General features: G+C 48.9%; 5 protein-coding genes across 5 annotated transcripts; 2 read left to right on the top strand and 3 right to left on the bottom strand.

The window, feature by feature from the left end:
* Positions 1-59: 59 nt before the first annotated feature.
* Positions 60-2,465, bottom strand: FOBCDRAFT_177508 (uncharacterized protein). Its single transcript, XM_031174536.3, has 5 exons — positions 2,230-2,465; positions 2,075-2,144; positions 1,934-2,014; positions 1,526-1,876; positions 60-1,469 (listed from the first exon to the last, which is right to left on the bottom strand). The coding sequence occupies exons 1-5, from the start codon at positions 2,238-2,240 to the stop codon at positions 423-425; spliced, it is 1,560 nt and encodes a 519-aa protein (XP_031051321.1). The 5' UTR covers positions 2,241-2,465; the 3' UTR covers positions 60-422.
* Positions 2,466-6,394: 3,929 nt separating this feature from the next.
* On the top strand, positions 6,395-8,318 carry FOBCDRAFT_18301 (triose-phosphate transporter family-domain-containing protein). Its single transcript, XM_031174534.3, has 4 exons — positions 6,395-6,991; positions 7,066-7,133; positions 7,192-7,823; positions 7,876-8,318. The coding sequence occupies exons 1-4, from the start codon at positions 6,858-6,860 to the stop codon at positions 8,257-8,259; spliced, it is 1,218 nt and encodes a 405-aa protein (XP_031051319.1). The 5' UTR covers positions 6,395-6,857; the 3' UTR covers positions 8,260-8,318.
* Positions 8,319-8,705: 387 nt separating this feature from the next.
* FOBCDRAFT_216036 (ribosomal L27e protein family-domain-containing protein) lies at positions 8,706-9,910 on the bottom strand. Its single transcript, XM_031174533.3, has 3 exons — positions 9,714-9,910; positions 9,150-9,486; positions 8,706-9,039 (listed from the first exon to the last, which is right to left on the bottom strand). Exons 1-3 carry the CDS (start codon positions 9,774-9,776, stop codon positions 9,032-9,034), a joined length of 408 nt encoding a protein of 135 aa, XP_031051318.2. The 5' UTR covers positions 9,777-9,910; the 3' UTR covers positions 8,706-9,031.
* A 146-nt stretch (positions 9,911-10,056) lies between these two features.
* On the top strand, positions 10,057-10,394 carry FOBCDRAFT_18295 (uncharacterized protein). Its single transcript, XM_059608583.1, has 2 exons — positions 10,057-10,253; positions 10,308-10,394. Exons 1-2 carry the CDS (start codon positions 10,108-10,110, stop codon positions 10,336-10,338), a joined length of 177 nt encoding a protein of 58 aa, XP_059466810.1. The 5' UTR covers positions 10,057-10,107; the 3' UTR covers positions 10,339-10,394.
* Positions 10,285-11,449, bottom strand: FOBCDRAFT_18293 (uncharacterized protein). Its single transcript, XM_031174531.3, has one exon. It carries the CDS (start codon positions 11,245-11,247, stop codon positions 10,450-10,452), a length of 798 nt encoding a protein of 265 aa, XP_031051316.2. The 5' UTR covers positions 11,248-11,449; the 3' UTR covers positions 10,285-10,449.
* Between the last annotated feature and the right edge of the window lie 420 nt (positions 11,450-11,869).

The following is an 11,869-nucleotide window of genomic DNA, read 5'->3' as shown; positions in this document are numbered from 1 at the left end:
CCAAAATTCATCCACGCAACGATATAAACGCCCCAGAAATGCTAGAATGGCTTCAACGATGGAAACATGAACATGCTCTAAGTTCTATTGTATGTTGTATACTATTATGTATCTGTATAGGATAATCCGTTCATTTGTCTAACCCTAGAGCAAAAATCCCAGATCTATCTATATCATGCCCCGCCTTGTCAAGCGGAATCCTATATCCATCCGTCTAGCTAACTGGGAATCTTCACCAGCAGCGGCCTATGTCTCGTCATCAATCCTAAATTCGGACTCATCGTTTCTCGAGGCGCTAACTCGCTCTCCACAAAGTTTTCTTGTACACATGTCTCTTGAGATATCAAACAACGTGCCCAATCATAAATTGCTCACGCTATACCTTCAACTCCATTTCCAACTCCATTCCATTGGCTGTGAATTTACTGGGCCTTGGAGTGGCTTGGAATATCCTTGGTGCCGTTGGTCTGAGGAGGAGCCACAATGAAGTTCTGAGTGAGGCGTCGCTCAGTGTTCTGGCGGGAGTTGACGAAGTCAGGGTAGTTGAGGGTCAGCTCGACGGCACCGCTGTGAATGGCATCGACGGCCTCAACACCAAGCATGAAGGAGTGGTCCTGGTTACCGACCTCGTATCGCCAGCTGCCGAATCGACCACGGGAGAGAATGTCCATAGCCTCGAGCTTGGGGAGAACCTGCTTGAGGACGCCCTCGCGCTCAAGGGTGGGGGTGGGGTAACCATGGTCGAAAGCACGGTGGTAAGTAGAGACAATCTCGTCCTCAGGCTTGATCATCTCGGTGTTGATGAGACCCTGGATGCTATCCTTGAGGAGGTTCTCGACATCGACAGGCTTCATGGTAGACTGGGAAACCTCCAGCATGATAGACCAGTAAGGTCCCTCCTTGGCCTCGGAAGACGCAGGTTTCTCACCATTGGCGAGGTAAAGGGTGGGGAGCTTGGCATCTTTCTGAGGCTGGTTGTAGGGGGAGTAGTTGGAGAAGATAGTGGCACGGTAGAAGGGACAGTTATCCTCGGGGAAATACAACCAGCACTTGTCACCGATGCGCTCAGGGCGCTCACCTCGGATACCGACACCAATGACGTGGGTAGTGGAGTAGTAAAGCTGCTTGGTGAGGCTGACAAGCTCCTGGTTGCCGAGCTTCTCGGCGAGGTGGTCGACGGCCATGGTGTTGATGAGCTTGTTATAACCGATGGTGCTGCCATCGGCGAAGTAGGCAATCTTCTTCTCGGCGTCAATCTTGGTGACCTCACCCTGCTTGCCGAATCGCTTCTTCTCCTTGGGAATGGTCTCAGCGACGGCAATCCAGATACCACCGGTACCATCACGGGCGGGGAATCGGAAAGTAGCGTTGGGGCCCCAGTTACCAGCGACCTTGTTAAGGATAACGTTCTTGGTAACGAGCTTAGCATCGGGGGCAGCGACACGCTCACCGAGCCACTGGCATTGCATCTGTTGGACTATTAGTACACCACCTTCACCGTATTATACCGAAACTGTGGTCGTACCTTGGTGGTAGGGACGGCCCAGACCTTGTAGTTGTAAGGTCGCATGAAAATGTTGGCAATACCCTCACCCATCATACGGACAATCCACTCATCGAAGTCCTTGGGCTTGGTGTTGGCGACACGGCACTCAAGAGCAGAATCGATGATGCCCTCGATACAGCTGACCTGGTCCTCCTTGGGAAGCATGGAAATGTTGTTCTGGAAGGGGTAAGGAACCCAAAGGCCCTTGTAGCGAACGTAGGAGATTCGCTGGTGAGTGTACCAGTCATCGTCCTTGGGGAGGGCCTCGTCGATGCAGTCGTCGAAGTACTTGTAGTGGGAGAAGATAACGTGGCCACCGACGTCGTACAGCTAGAACAATTGCATGGTTAGGTATATATTTGTCGAGATTGGAAGACGACGACTTACGAAACCCTCGGGGGTGGTGTCAGTGCCAGCAAGACCACCAGCCTTGTCAGAGGAATCGACAATCAGCCATGAAGGACCGTTCTGTTAACATCGTCAGCTGCAATTCTCGGCCTCAAGCTGAAGGTGGCGGTGAGCGCATACAATGTGGTTGAGACGCTTGGCAGCACCGAGACCAGTAGGTCCCATGCCAATAACGAGGACATCAACGTTACTGCACAGATGATAAATGTCAGCAAGACTTCTTTTTGCATGAACAAACAGTGCTTTCTAGTATACAGAGACGTTAAGCAACTCACACGTCGGCCATGGTGGGGGTATTAGATGAAGCTGAAGAGGATGGATAGAAGACCGCAAAAGGCACAGAAATATGCAGACGCCGACAACAATGGAGCGACGGGGGGAGAAGAAGTTGTACAGAACAACAAGAAGACAGCGAGAAGATCAAAGTCTCGTGGTTGCTGTAGATATTGACCGCGATTGCAGAAAGTGAGGTGGCTTCAGGAGTCTGGCAGAAAAGGAGGCGGTAACGGATGGATGGCGGGGCTAAAATTATTTTGGGTCCCCTCGACCCTCCTAGCCTCCCTTAGTTGGGGCCCCACCCACGGCCCCCTGATAGATGGTGGGTGTGGGTGGTCTGGTTCTAACATGGGATTGGATGATCTATGTGATATATTTCTCTGGTTGTTGGTAGCACAATCAGGGTCAGAGTCATGATAAAGACAGGGACTCTCAGTAAAGGAGATTATTTTCAATCCAGCTTGGGTCATGGATGTGCTTACACCGGACCTGCATAAAAACGTCAGTTTTGCAGCGGTTACTTTGTAGTGTAGCTACCTAGATTAGAGAGGATCTGTTGTGAAAGGCAATCTCACTGCCAGGCACATTGACAGATCAACCTTGTCGCCCAAGCGAGGAACTGAAAGATAGCCTCCACTGTCTATAAGGGTCCTTCGACGACCAGCCCGCCCTGGACAGTTGCCAAGATCGCCTTCGATAGTAGAATACGAATATGACAACTGGCTACAGTAGTCGCAATATTGATATTGCATGAAATCTTAATCGATACGCTATTCGACCTATGTGTAACGGACACTGTGCCGTGAATGGGGACAATTAGCCTCTTAGCAACTGTCGGAGTGGCTCCCGTCGTCTCGACTCCGCCAAGATTCCGTCAACTCCAATATCAGAGGAGCGCTCCGAGTACCATGAGGCTGATCTTGCATTAATCCGATACCTTGGTTTGATATATTTGAAACCTGCGTTCCCAGAATAATCAACGCATTGCCAACTTTATTGCTGCGGTTTGTTAGAACTTCGGAAAATGATGGCCAACGGCATGCTTGTTGCTCAAAGATCCCACGCGATGAATTCGATAGTCTGTTGGTACTGTACAAAGCAGGTCCACAGAGTCTTTTGCTGTAATTTCCTAAGATGAGATGTAATTCAAGGCTCCATGGTAGATAAGATAATCACCGTCAAGAGCGTCTTTGACTGGACAATTGAGCACACTCCTAGTCACTCTATGCCACTGGCCAATCCAAAGCACGCTCAAGACTTGATCTCAATTTCTCTTCTGACCATCGCCAAATTAAAAACGAAGCCACAACTCGATGCTTATATCCGGGTTGGAGTAACTGTATGTATGTGTATCATTCTTGTCTGAGATCTGGGCTGAAGCTCGTTAGACGTGGCAAACAAGCTCGTGTTCCAGAATAACACGTATTTCGTGCAATCCGAGTCTTCGCAATTCCTTGCAAACAACTGCCAGGAAAATGTCACTGGCTGTTGCTGACAGTCAGCCTGAGAAGCACACATGAAAATATGTAATGTCAGGGGTAGTTTGCAAGACGGGTGAGTGGGGGATTCTAAAGCAGCGATGTACCTGTACAGTGCAGCATGAATTCAGCTTTATCATGATAAGATACGGGATGTCCAATGATTGTCCAAGCAATTTCTATGTTCGAATCTCTTAGATGAAGTCTGTAGCAAAACAATGTTACTAACACGAAGCGGTCAACCGTTCAAGAATTATGCCTATAGTTGGTTCACACTAGTTGTTACATGCATGTAACAAGCTTTCGCGTCTCCCTTCTTTCTTTGGCCCTTACCTCCGTTGGTCGAGCGATGATCGCGACTATTGTTTCCACAATATCGGCTCATGTAAACCGACCTTGAAACTATTATGGTCAACATGCTGGAGCAACGAGATGAAGGGCTGGAAGGCCACGCAGAAGGCTTCGTAACCTTCGGTTAAGAAACGTCACTGGGCCCAGATATAGCAAAGGATCAACTGGCGGTTTGTGAAGTGTCTCCACCAGGCACGGCTGTTTGATAACCTCTGACAGCATTGTATGGACTCTGAAACAGGAAGCAGATCAACCAGCTATCAGGATCGTTTTGGCGCTACTATGTTGTTTTATCAAGAGCCGACCGTGCGAGGCTTGCAACGCAAGGCTCGCCTCGCGGGTGAGCTCCCGCCCTCTTCAGCCTGGTCTTGGCTCGCTGTGGCATGGATGTTACTCACAACGGTAACAGATCTCTCCTCTCCGCACGACGTATTTTGTTACCAAGGGACACCATGTAAAATGCCTCATGCCATTGTTTGTTTTCTTGAGGATGAACTTAATGTTCTTAGTAAATGGGAACTCTAGAGTTGGTATCCACCATGAGCCAGCTTTGAACAATGCACGGCGAGTCGTGGCTCAACATGGTTACAGGGACCCCTTCTGGGTTTCCAAGGATTGGTACATTTCCTCAGCTCGGTTTGATATCTCACTGTATCTGTCTCCGTATGTTCTCTACATAATACTGTGGCTTTCTGACACGATCAAAATGGGTCCTTGGCCCCCTAACAATGCTTAACTGAAAGCCAAGTTCGGCAAACTGGGCCTTGAAGAAGCGGCCCAAGATGATGGACCTCTGAGCCGTCTCGGCTGGATCTGCAGATATGTGGATGAACTGGTGTTGAGATTCAGGTTACGTTTTTATGCCAAGCTGGATCTACCGATTAACTTGTTGGAGACATGACAAAGCAAACTATGATGGTTACTTCAGGCCACGGTAAGCTTTCTTAAGTGAAGATTAGGATTTTAACGCGCCACACAGTCTGTTTAACCAGCAGCTATAGTGCTAAAGGAAGTTGAAGGAGCATAACGAAGACCATAATTCAAGGTGGGTTGCCGAAGCTGTTCTGGCTGTATGTAGTTATAACTTACCTAGGTTATAAGCTCAATCACTCCGTGCCGCTGAAAGAAGAAAGAATGCTGTGTGTTGAATACCTGCCGCTCATGGCCAAGGCGCAAACCGAGACGAGATTAGAGTGACGCATGTTTCTGGTTGAGGAGTATTATACGAATATAGACCGCGTAAGTGAGGGCCAGAACGTCAATGTCATGGGAATGCAAGAATGAAGCTTCGCAGTCCGAGGAATCGATAGACCGAATTAATTGCCTCAAGAGAATAGCTTGTGAACTTTACAGAACTCATGTATTATGCGAACCACACTTTACTTGTTCTTGGGTTTGTTTCCTTTACTATACAGGATCTAGGTCTTTCCTGACTGTATTTAGACGAAAATGTCCAAATTCGAGATGGTTCCGGCAGTTGGAGGTTCGCCCAACGGGGGGCGGGGTGTGAAGGTCTCCATCGTTGACAGTTGACAGTTGGAGACACCTGAGGTTAGATACCAAGTCGACACCAAGTTCTCTAAGATAGGTATTCTCTTCTAGAAACTGACAGCTATTAAAGGAACAGTGCTGATTGAATGGCTTAACTATTCTAGCATGCATTTGTTCCTTCTGTCGCTGGTTGATAGGTACCTACATCCAATAGTATCTTGAATTGAGCCATTCAGCCACAAACATTCCTCCCTTGAACTTTCACCATCATCGCAAAGTCCAGATTCACATCGAAATGCAGTAAGCGCACAGTGCAAAAAGACCCCTCAGCTTATCTGGCAACGACAATTGGAGGGCGATCTTCCAACGTGGGCGGGATGATTCGCCAGGCTTGGCTCGGCCGTAACTAGCGGATGCCCCTGAATAGAACCACATCAGCCAGTTCCTGTTGCAGTTACAGTATCTGTACACAGTACCTTGCATCCCTACAGCAGTTGCCCCTGTACACGCGTCAAATCAGCTTTTGCAGGCTTCGTGTGCCACACGGCTGGGGGTACCAGTACCTGAGCATGAGAATTGTCTCATTCCGTCATCCACTTTGTTCGTGTTCAACTGGCTGAAGGCTTAGTGCTAGTCAGTCAGTCACTGTAGGGTCGGCCACCCGTGCTGAGCTTTGTGGCTCCTCCACTAGTATGCATCAAAATGCTAATTTCAGAGGGGAAAACCCTTCCATAACATTTTTCTGATTGCCGCGCCTCACCCTTGACTGATTCCTAGCTTGCCTTGCCTCCAACCAAAATTACAATAATAGCCCACACCACACCCCCCTGGATGAGATTTGGAGATCTAGTCAACATTGCCTATTCCCCTTTTACCAACTGAAGTACCCTTCTTCATCCCAAGCCATCCCTCTCATTCCTTTTTTCATTTCCTCCCTCTTTCTTCTTCTTGTGCCAGAGACGACTTCTTGTCTTGCTGCCTTGTTTCTTCAGTCTTTCTCTTTACCCTATCCCTTGCGAAACCAAGCCACCTTGAACCAAAGTCCAAGGAGCTGAACCTTTTTTCGCCTTTTTTCTCTTCTTTGAGACCTTGTCTCTCCTAGGCCCCGCCAAATTGCATATCAAGCACCCCTCGCCTTTTCCGATTCTATTCCATTACAGGACTCGGCTGTCCGTCCGCTCGTTTGCGCGTCCCCCCTAAAATCTGTCTTCAAGGGGTCTCTTATCTACAACCACGACTTTTCTCGCCGACAGCCTCAACCATCTTCAATCGCATCCTTTACATCACCAACAACCAAATTAATCATAATGTCGGCTGACGAAAAGATCCGCGTCTCGGGCGAAACGCCTCGTGCGACCACTCCTGTTCTTCCAACGGTTAACCCCGGTCTCGAGAAGTCACAGTCTGCTCGCGCTTCAATTCACCCTACTTTCTATGTTATGTCAGTAGTTTTCTCGACTATCCCACGAATTGACTTTACGATGCGCCAGAACCTTTGCTAACCACATTGTGCAGTGCATGGATTGGTTTTTCATCATCCGTCATCCTGTTCAACAAATGGCTCCTTGATACCCTCAACTTCCGTACGTTGTCAACATTATTGGGATGTATCTGCTCCTTTGCTGACAAGTCAACTCCCAGGCTACCCCGTCATTCTAACGACCTACCACTTGACCTTCTCGACAGTCGTCACTCAGATTATGGCCCGATGGACTCCTTACCTTGACGGCCGCAAGACGGTTAAGATGACAGCTCGCGTTTACATCCGTGCCGTTGTTCCCATCGGTATCTTCTTCAGCTTGAGTTTGATCTGCGGAAATTTGACATATCTCTACCTTTCTGTTGCTTTCATTCAGATGCTCAAGGCTACCACGCCCGTCGCCGTTCTCATCTCTGGCTGGATTCTGGGTGTTTCTGCTCCCAACCTCAAGCAGTTCCTCAATGTCTCCGCCATTGTTGTCGGTGTCATCATTGCTTCCATGGGCGAAATCCACTTCGTCACTGTTGGTGTGCTCTTCCAGATGGGCGGTATCATTTTCGAGGCTCTGCGACTTACCATGGTCCAGCGCCTGCTGAGCTCAGCTGACTACAAGATGGACCCTCTCGTCTCTCTGTACTATTTTGCTCCCATCTGCGCTGTCATGAACGGTGTGGTTGCTCTCATTTGGGAGATCCCCAGGTGCTCGATGGCTGAGGTTTACCACGTTGGTCTGTTCACTTTCTTCCTGAACGGTCTTTGCGCTTTTATGCTCAATGTCTCCGTCGTCTTCCTGGTATGTTTCCCTTGGCAATTCCCACGCAACTTCATACTAACTTGACTCTCAGATTGGCAAGACTTCTGCTGTCGTCCTCACGCTCTGCGGTGTTCTCAAGGATATTCTCCTGGTCATTGCTTCTATGATGATCTGGGGCACCCAGGTTACTGGTCTCCAATTCTTTGGCTACTCCATTGCTCTTGGTGGCATGGTCTACTATAAGCTCGGCTACGAGCAGATCAAGGGCCACATTGCTGATGCCAACCGACAGTGGGCTGAGTTTGGTGCTCGCAAGCCCATTCTCCGCAAGGTCACCATTATCATCGCCACCGCTTTCCTCATCTTCACCTTCTTTGGTGGCCTTGCTCCTGGTTACTCCTCAGAGGTTGATCCCACTAGACTGGCCAATGAGGTGTCCAACCGTTTCGGCATCAACGATGCCCAGCACGTCTAGAGCTCTGTATTATATGGTGCCAATGGGAAACAAGACCCTGACGTTTACTTCACGGGGCGAACGGCGATCTAAGGAACCTCTTTTCTATATCCGTTATTTCCTTATGTATTACGCCCAACTAAGTTGTTGAACTTGGTCTGAATGTGTCCACAGTCGGATTGACTTGGCTCACTTTTCTGTGGATTGGAGACTTTTTGATATATTCTGTTTGATTGGGGAAGGGAGGTCTTATGAAGTGTAAAGCCATAGAGCTGGGCGCAGAGCGCGAGGTAGCGGTCCTATGCATGAACCGCATCACGAAAGGTCTAATTGATGTGTAACTCTAGACGGCGTTTGGCCATAGACATGTAGAAACGAAACGGTTAAGAAAAACCTACCATAACAAAAGTTCATTGATCTATTATCCCTCTCTTTCGTTTCACCGGGTTTAGTTTGTGCGCGTAATGTACGTTTTGACGGTAAATTTTGATTCATGTTATGGATTTCGTAAACCTCGTAGACATTCAACCGTCAAGAAAAGTCCTCAAGGTCTATTCAACACCTCATTGATGGCACCAATTCATTGAACTCCGCCAGTGGTATCCTTCGGTCGGGACAACACGTCCGTCCGATCCGCGTTGTATATTGACGCTACAATCACGCGGCAAGTAGAGATCTGGTTGTGATTTAAGAAACTTCATATTGAGCCCATAAAAACCGGCGTTCCTTAATGCCATCGATGCTCTGTACATCCCGCCAACTCCCTAACCGTGATGGAGAAACGATTCCTTTTTTAAAACTCTGTGGTGGGTGGTTAGCAACGCTTCTAATTCAAATGCATGTCAAGAGCACTAGGCGGGTTTTGATGCAGCTCTGCTCGGGTGGTATGGCGCAGCGATGGTATAACATACTGAGAGGGGTGAAGAACCATCGGTTCTTGCCGCTGGTGTATCGCTCCTCGAGCACCTTCTTGACAGTCTTCTTGGCATCCTCGCGCTGGGAAACCTCCTTGAAGGTGTCGTTAGAGACGGCGCCCTTGAGGCCCTCGAGCTCCAGGGTGTAGCGAGTGGGCATCAAGTGGTTGTAGTTGATGACCTTGATGAAAGGCTTGATCTTGTTTCGCTTCTCCTGGCGGGTCTTGGACATGCGGCGGGTGATCTTGGAGGGGTATCGCTCAATGCCGGCAACCAGGGCGTGGCCGAAAGGGTGAGGCTTGTTGCCGTTGTCAACGGGCTGGATGATGACAACCTATTTGAAGCATATCGAGTCAGCGAAATGTTTCCTTGAAGAAAACGACGGTAAGAATCGTTCCCCATCATAGCATTCCTGCGAGTTCTGCGCTCCGTGTCTTGTCATATAAAACACCAATGACCTCTTCGTTTCAATCCCTTCCCTCAACGCTATCTTGCTCGGATGCTGCAGAACTCGGGAAATGCCATGGAACAGCAGTATGAAATCTGTCGAGCGCGTCGTACCTTCTTTCCGGCGTATCTGCCGCGGGTGATGATGGCGACTCGGCCGACCTTGAGGAACTTCATCTTGTCCGGCGGTGTGTTGTCTGCTGGTTAGTGAAGTTGCGAGGAGTTGTCAAGACAAGTTCAAATTACGCACCAAAATATTTTGTGTGGGCTGGTGTGCAAGCGAGACCCAGCTAGTCACATGACAAGGTGCCTTCCATTTTTCGGAGTGTCCTGTGTGCTGAGGGGTCCGTGCATGAGGACCTGCCCTGAACTTTTCGAGGCACTCATTCTGTATTACCTAAGCTTGGTTGGCGGCTCCAATTGTTGGGATGGGTGTTAGGCAAAGCTCCCCTATTGAGCCACCTCACCTCATCATTGTTCATATACTTGATAAGATAGGAATATCACGATGCCTGCACCAACATATATCATCTCCCGCGCTGCGGATCCAATTTTTGGTGTCTTGATTGGCCTGTCAGCCGCAGCAACCAGAATCAACCGCGAAGAAAAGGACAAAGGTCGAACAACTCAACAGACTCTTGAAGCTGCGCGACGGTAATCCCGCAAATTATTAGCTTGAAATAAGATAGAAACTGACTACCAGCATAGACGAGTTGGACTTTCTTCCAAGTCTTCGTGATTATGTCTGGGCTCGCTTCGACACCTGAGTCACTACTGGTTTTGCCAACTTTCAAGATCTTAATGGCATGTCAAGCCTTTTTGGATATTCTGTCTCATTATATACATGCACCTAGTCACCAAAAGACGGACCATATTCCTTCTTCATTGCTTCTCGAACAATTTGTCCGCAGAGTTTGGCCGTTGGGTTGACACTCACGGCCAAGCCCTTTGCAATTGGATTTCCGTACCTTCCACCAAACGCTAGGTCTCGAGATGCAGCACCCTCAAAGTCGAGCTTTTCCCATTTGGATTCTTCAAGGGCCCCATCGATATCCAAAGAACGACTTAGCATTAGTCTGGCTGTTTTCAGATATAATGCAGCTCTTTGCGTGTGAGCCATAGACAGAGTGCGCGCAACCTGAGGAGAAATAGGCATGGTTGGTGATGAAGGGGTGAGGAGTGCGATTGATGCTTCGATATCGCTCAGTGCTGTGACAACAGCTTTTTTTCTTTCCGCCTGGTCGGGTGACTCAATTAAGGGCGCGGAGTTGTCTTTGGTATCGGAGAGCATCATCGCATCTCCGTATAGCCGCCTGAGGATCTGTACACGGTTGTTTCTGGCGCTGGCGTAGTTGGGATGCTCAGCAATCATACTCTCAACCGCCGAAAGGCTTTGCTGATAACCCTTGACAGCAATATCTTTTCCTTCTTCAGATCCAAGACTCTTCAACTGGGTTTCAAGGCTCTGGATGGAACGAATAATATCTCGCTCCCTCTCGACTACTCGCTCATATATCGTGGCATCTGTGATGTTTGGGTCCCGTGGTAATGAGGAGTCGAGAACGATACCGGCATATGGGTTTGACTCCGGATCCTTGATTTTCTCGAGAATATTGATATCGTGTTTGCTTAAGCATACAGATGCCATTTCGACTGTTGTTGAGCAGTGGCTGAGCAGATGAAGATAACTCAGTGATTCAATTTGTTGAGACCTTCGATTCTGATATTCGGCGAGGACGATAGACTCAGAAAACTACCTCAGGAAGTGTAAATCCTGGAACGTTCGGGATCTGATGTGACGTGCTGAGCGAAAGAGATGACGCTGAAAAAGGCTGGCTCATGTTCTAAATATCATTCCTGGTATGGGCATGCTGGATAAGCCGACCTGCTTGAAAGGTGTCTCGGCTTTAGCGGGAGATGATCGATACTCAGGCGACTAGTTCTCTGCATTGTCGTGCATCTCTCATTCGCAAGGATGTTTCGGCCGGCTTTGCTGCTGACAGTTCCGCAGTCCATCATAGGGCATGCCGCCATAGAGTGCTCGTTAAGCCGTGTTGAGACTTCTGGAAGTAGTCGGCCAATGTCGGCTTGGGGCGGCTGGCGCCGCAGCGGGACACTCGGCCGGGGAAGTTCCGCAGTGATAACCTCATAACCACCAACAACAACCTTCGGCACTACCGCCTTTGAGATCGATCAATTGGGCTCTCTTGGCTCTCTGATGATATCAATCAGACCGCCGTCTGACGCGGAAGCCCCGCGCGTGACCCTTA

This window comes from Fusarium oxysporum, chromosome II (genome assembly GCF_013085055.1).
Source record: "Fusarium oxysporum Fo47 chromosome II, complete sequence".
Taxonomy (NCBI): Eukaryota; Fungi; Ascomycota; class Sordariomycetes; order Hypocreales; family Nectriaceae; genus Fusarium; species Fusarium oxysporum.
This window is presented reverse-complemented; position numbering and strand designations above follow the sequence as displayed.

Bases quoted from the DNA above. Each gene is read 5' to 3' on its own strand.
- FOBCDRAFT_177508 (XM_031174536.3), bottom strand. The intron at 1,877-1,933 runs GTAAGTCGTCGT...CAATTGTTCTAG, and splicing joins ACACCACCCCCGAGGGTTTC to CTGTACGACGTCGGTGGCCA. The intron at 1,470-1,525 runs GTACGACCACAG...ATAGTCCAACAG, and splicing joins GGGCCGTCCCTACCACCAAG to ATGCAATGCCAGTGGCTCGG.
- FOBCDRAFT_18301 (XM_031174534.3), top strand. From the start codon at position 6,858: ATGTCGGCTGACGAAAAGATCCGCGTCTCGGGCGAAACGCCTCGTGCG. The intron at 6,992-7,065 runs GTCAGTAGTTTT...CACATTGTGCAG, and splicing joins CACCCTACTTTCTATGTTAT to TGCATGGATTGGTTTTTCAT. The intron at 7,134-7,191 runs GTACGTTGTCAA...GTCAACTCCCAG, and splicing joins CCTTGATACCCTCAACTTCC to GCTACCCCGTCATTCTAACG.
- FOBCDRAFT_216036 (XM_031174533.3), bottom strand. From the start codon at position 9,776: ATGAAGTTCCTCAAGGTCGGCCGAGTCGCCATCATCACCCGCGGCAGA. The intron at 9,487-9,713 runs GTACGACGCGCT...TGCTTCAAATAG, and splicing joins GCAGATACGCCGGAAAGAAG to GTTGTCATCATCCAGCCCGT.
- FOBCDRAFT_18295 (XM_059608583.1), top strand. From the start codon at position 10,108: ATGCCTGCACCAACATATATCATCTCCCGCGCTGCGGATCCAATTTTT. The intron at 10,254-10,307 runs GTAATCCCGCAA...CTACCAGCATAG, and splicing joins ACTCTTGAAGCTGCGCGACG to ACGAGTTGGACTTTCTTCCA.
- FOBCDRAFT_18293 (XM_031174531.3), bottom strand. From the start codon at position 11,247: ATGGCATCTGTATGCTTAAGCAAACACGATATCAATATTCTCGAGAAA.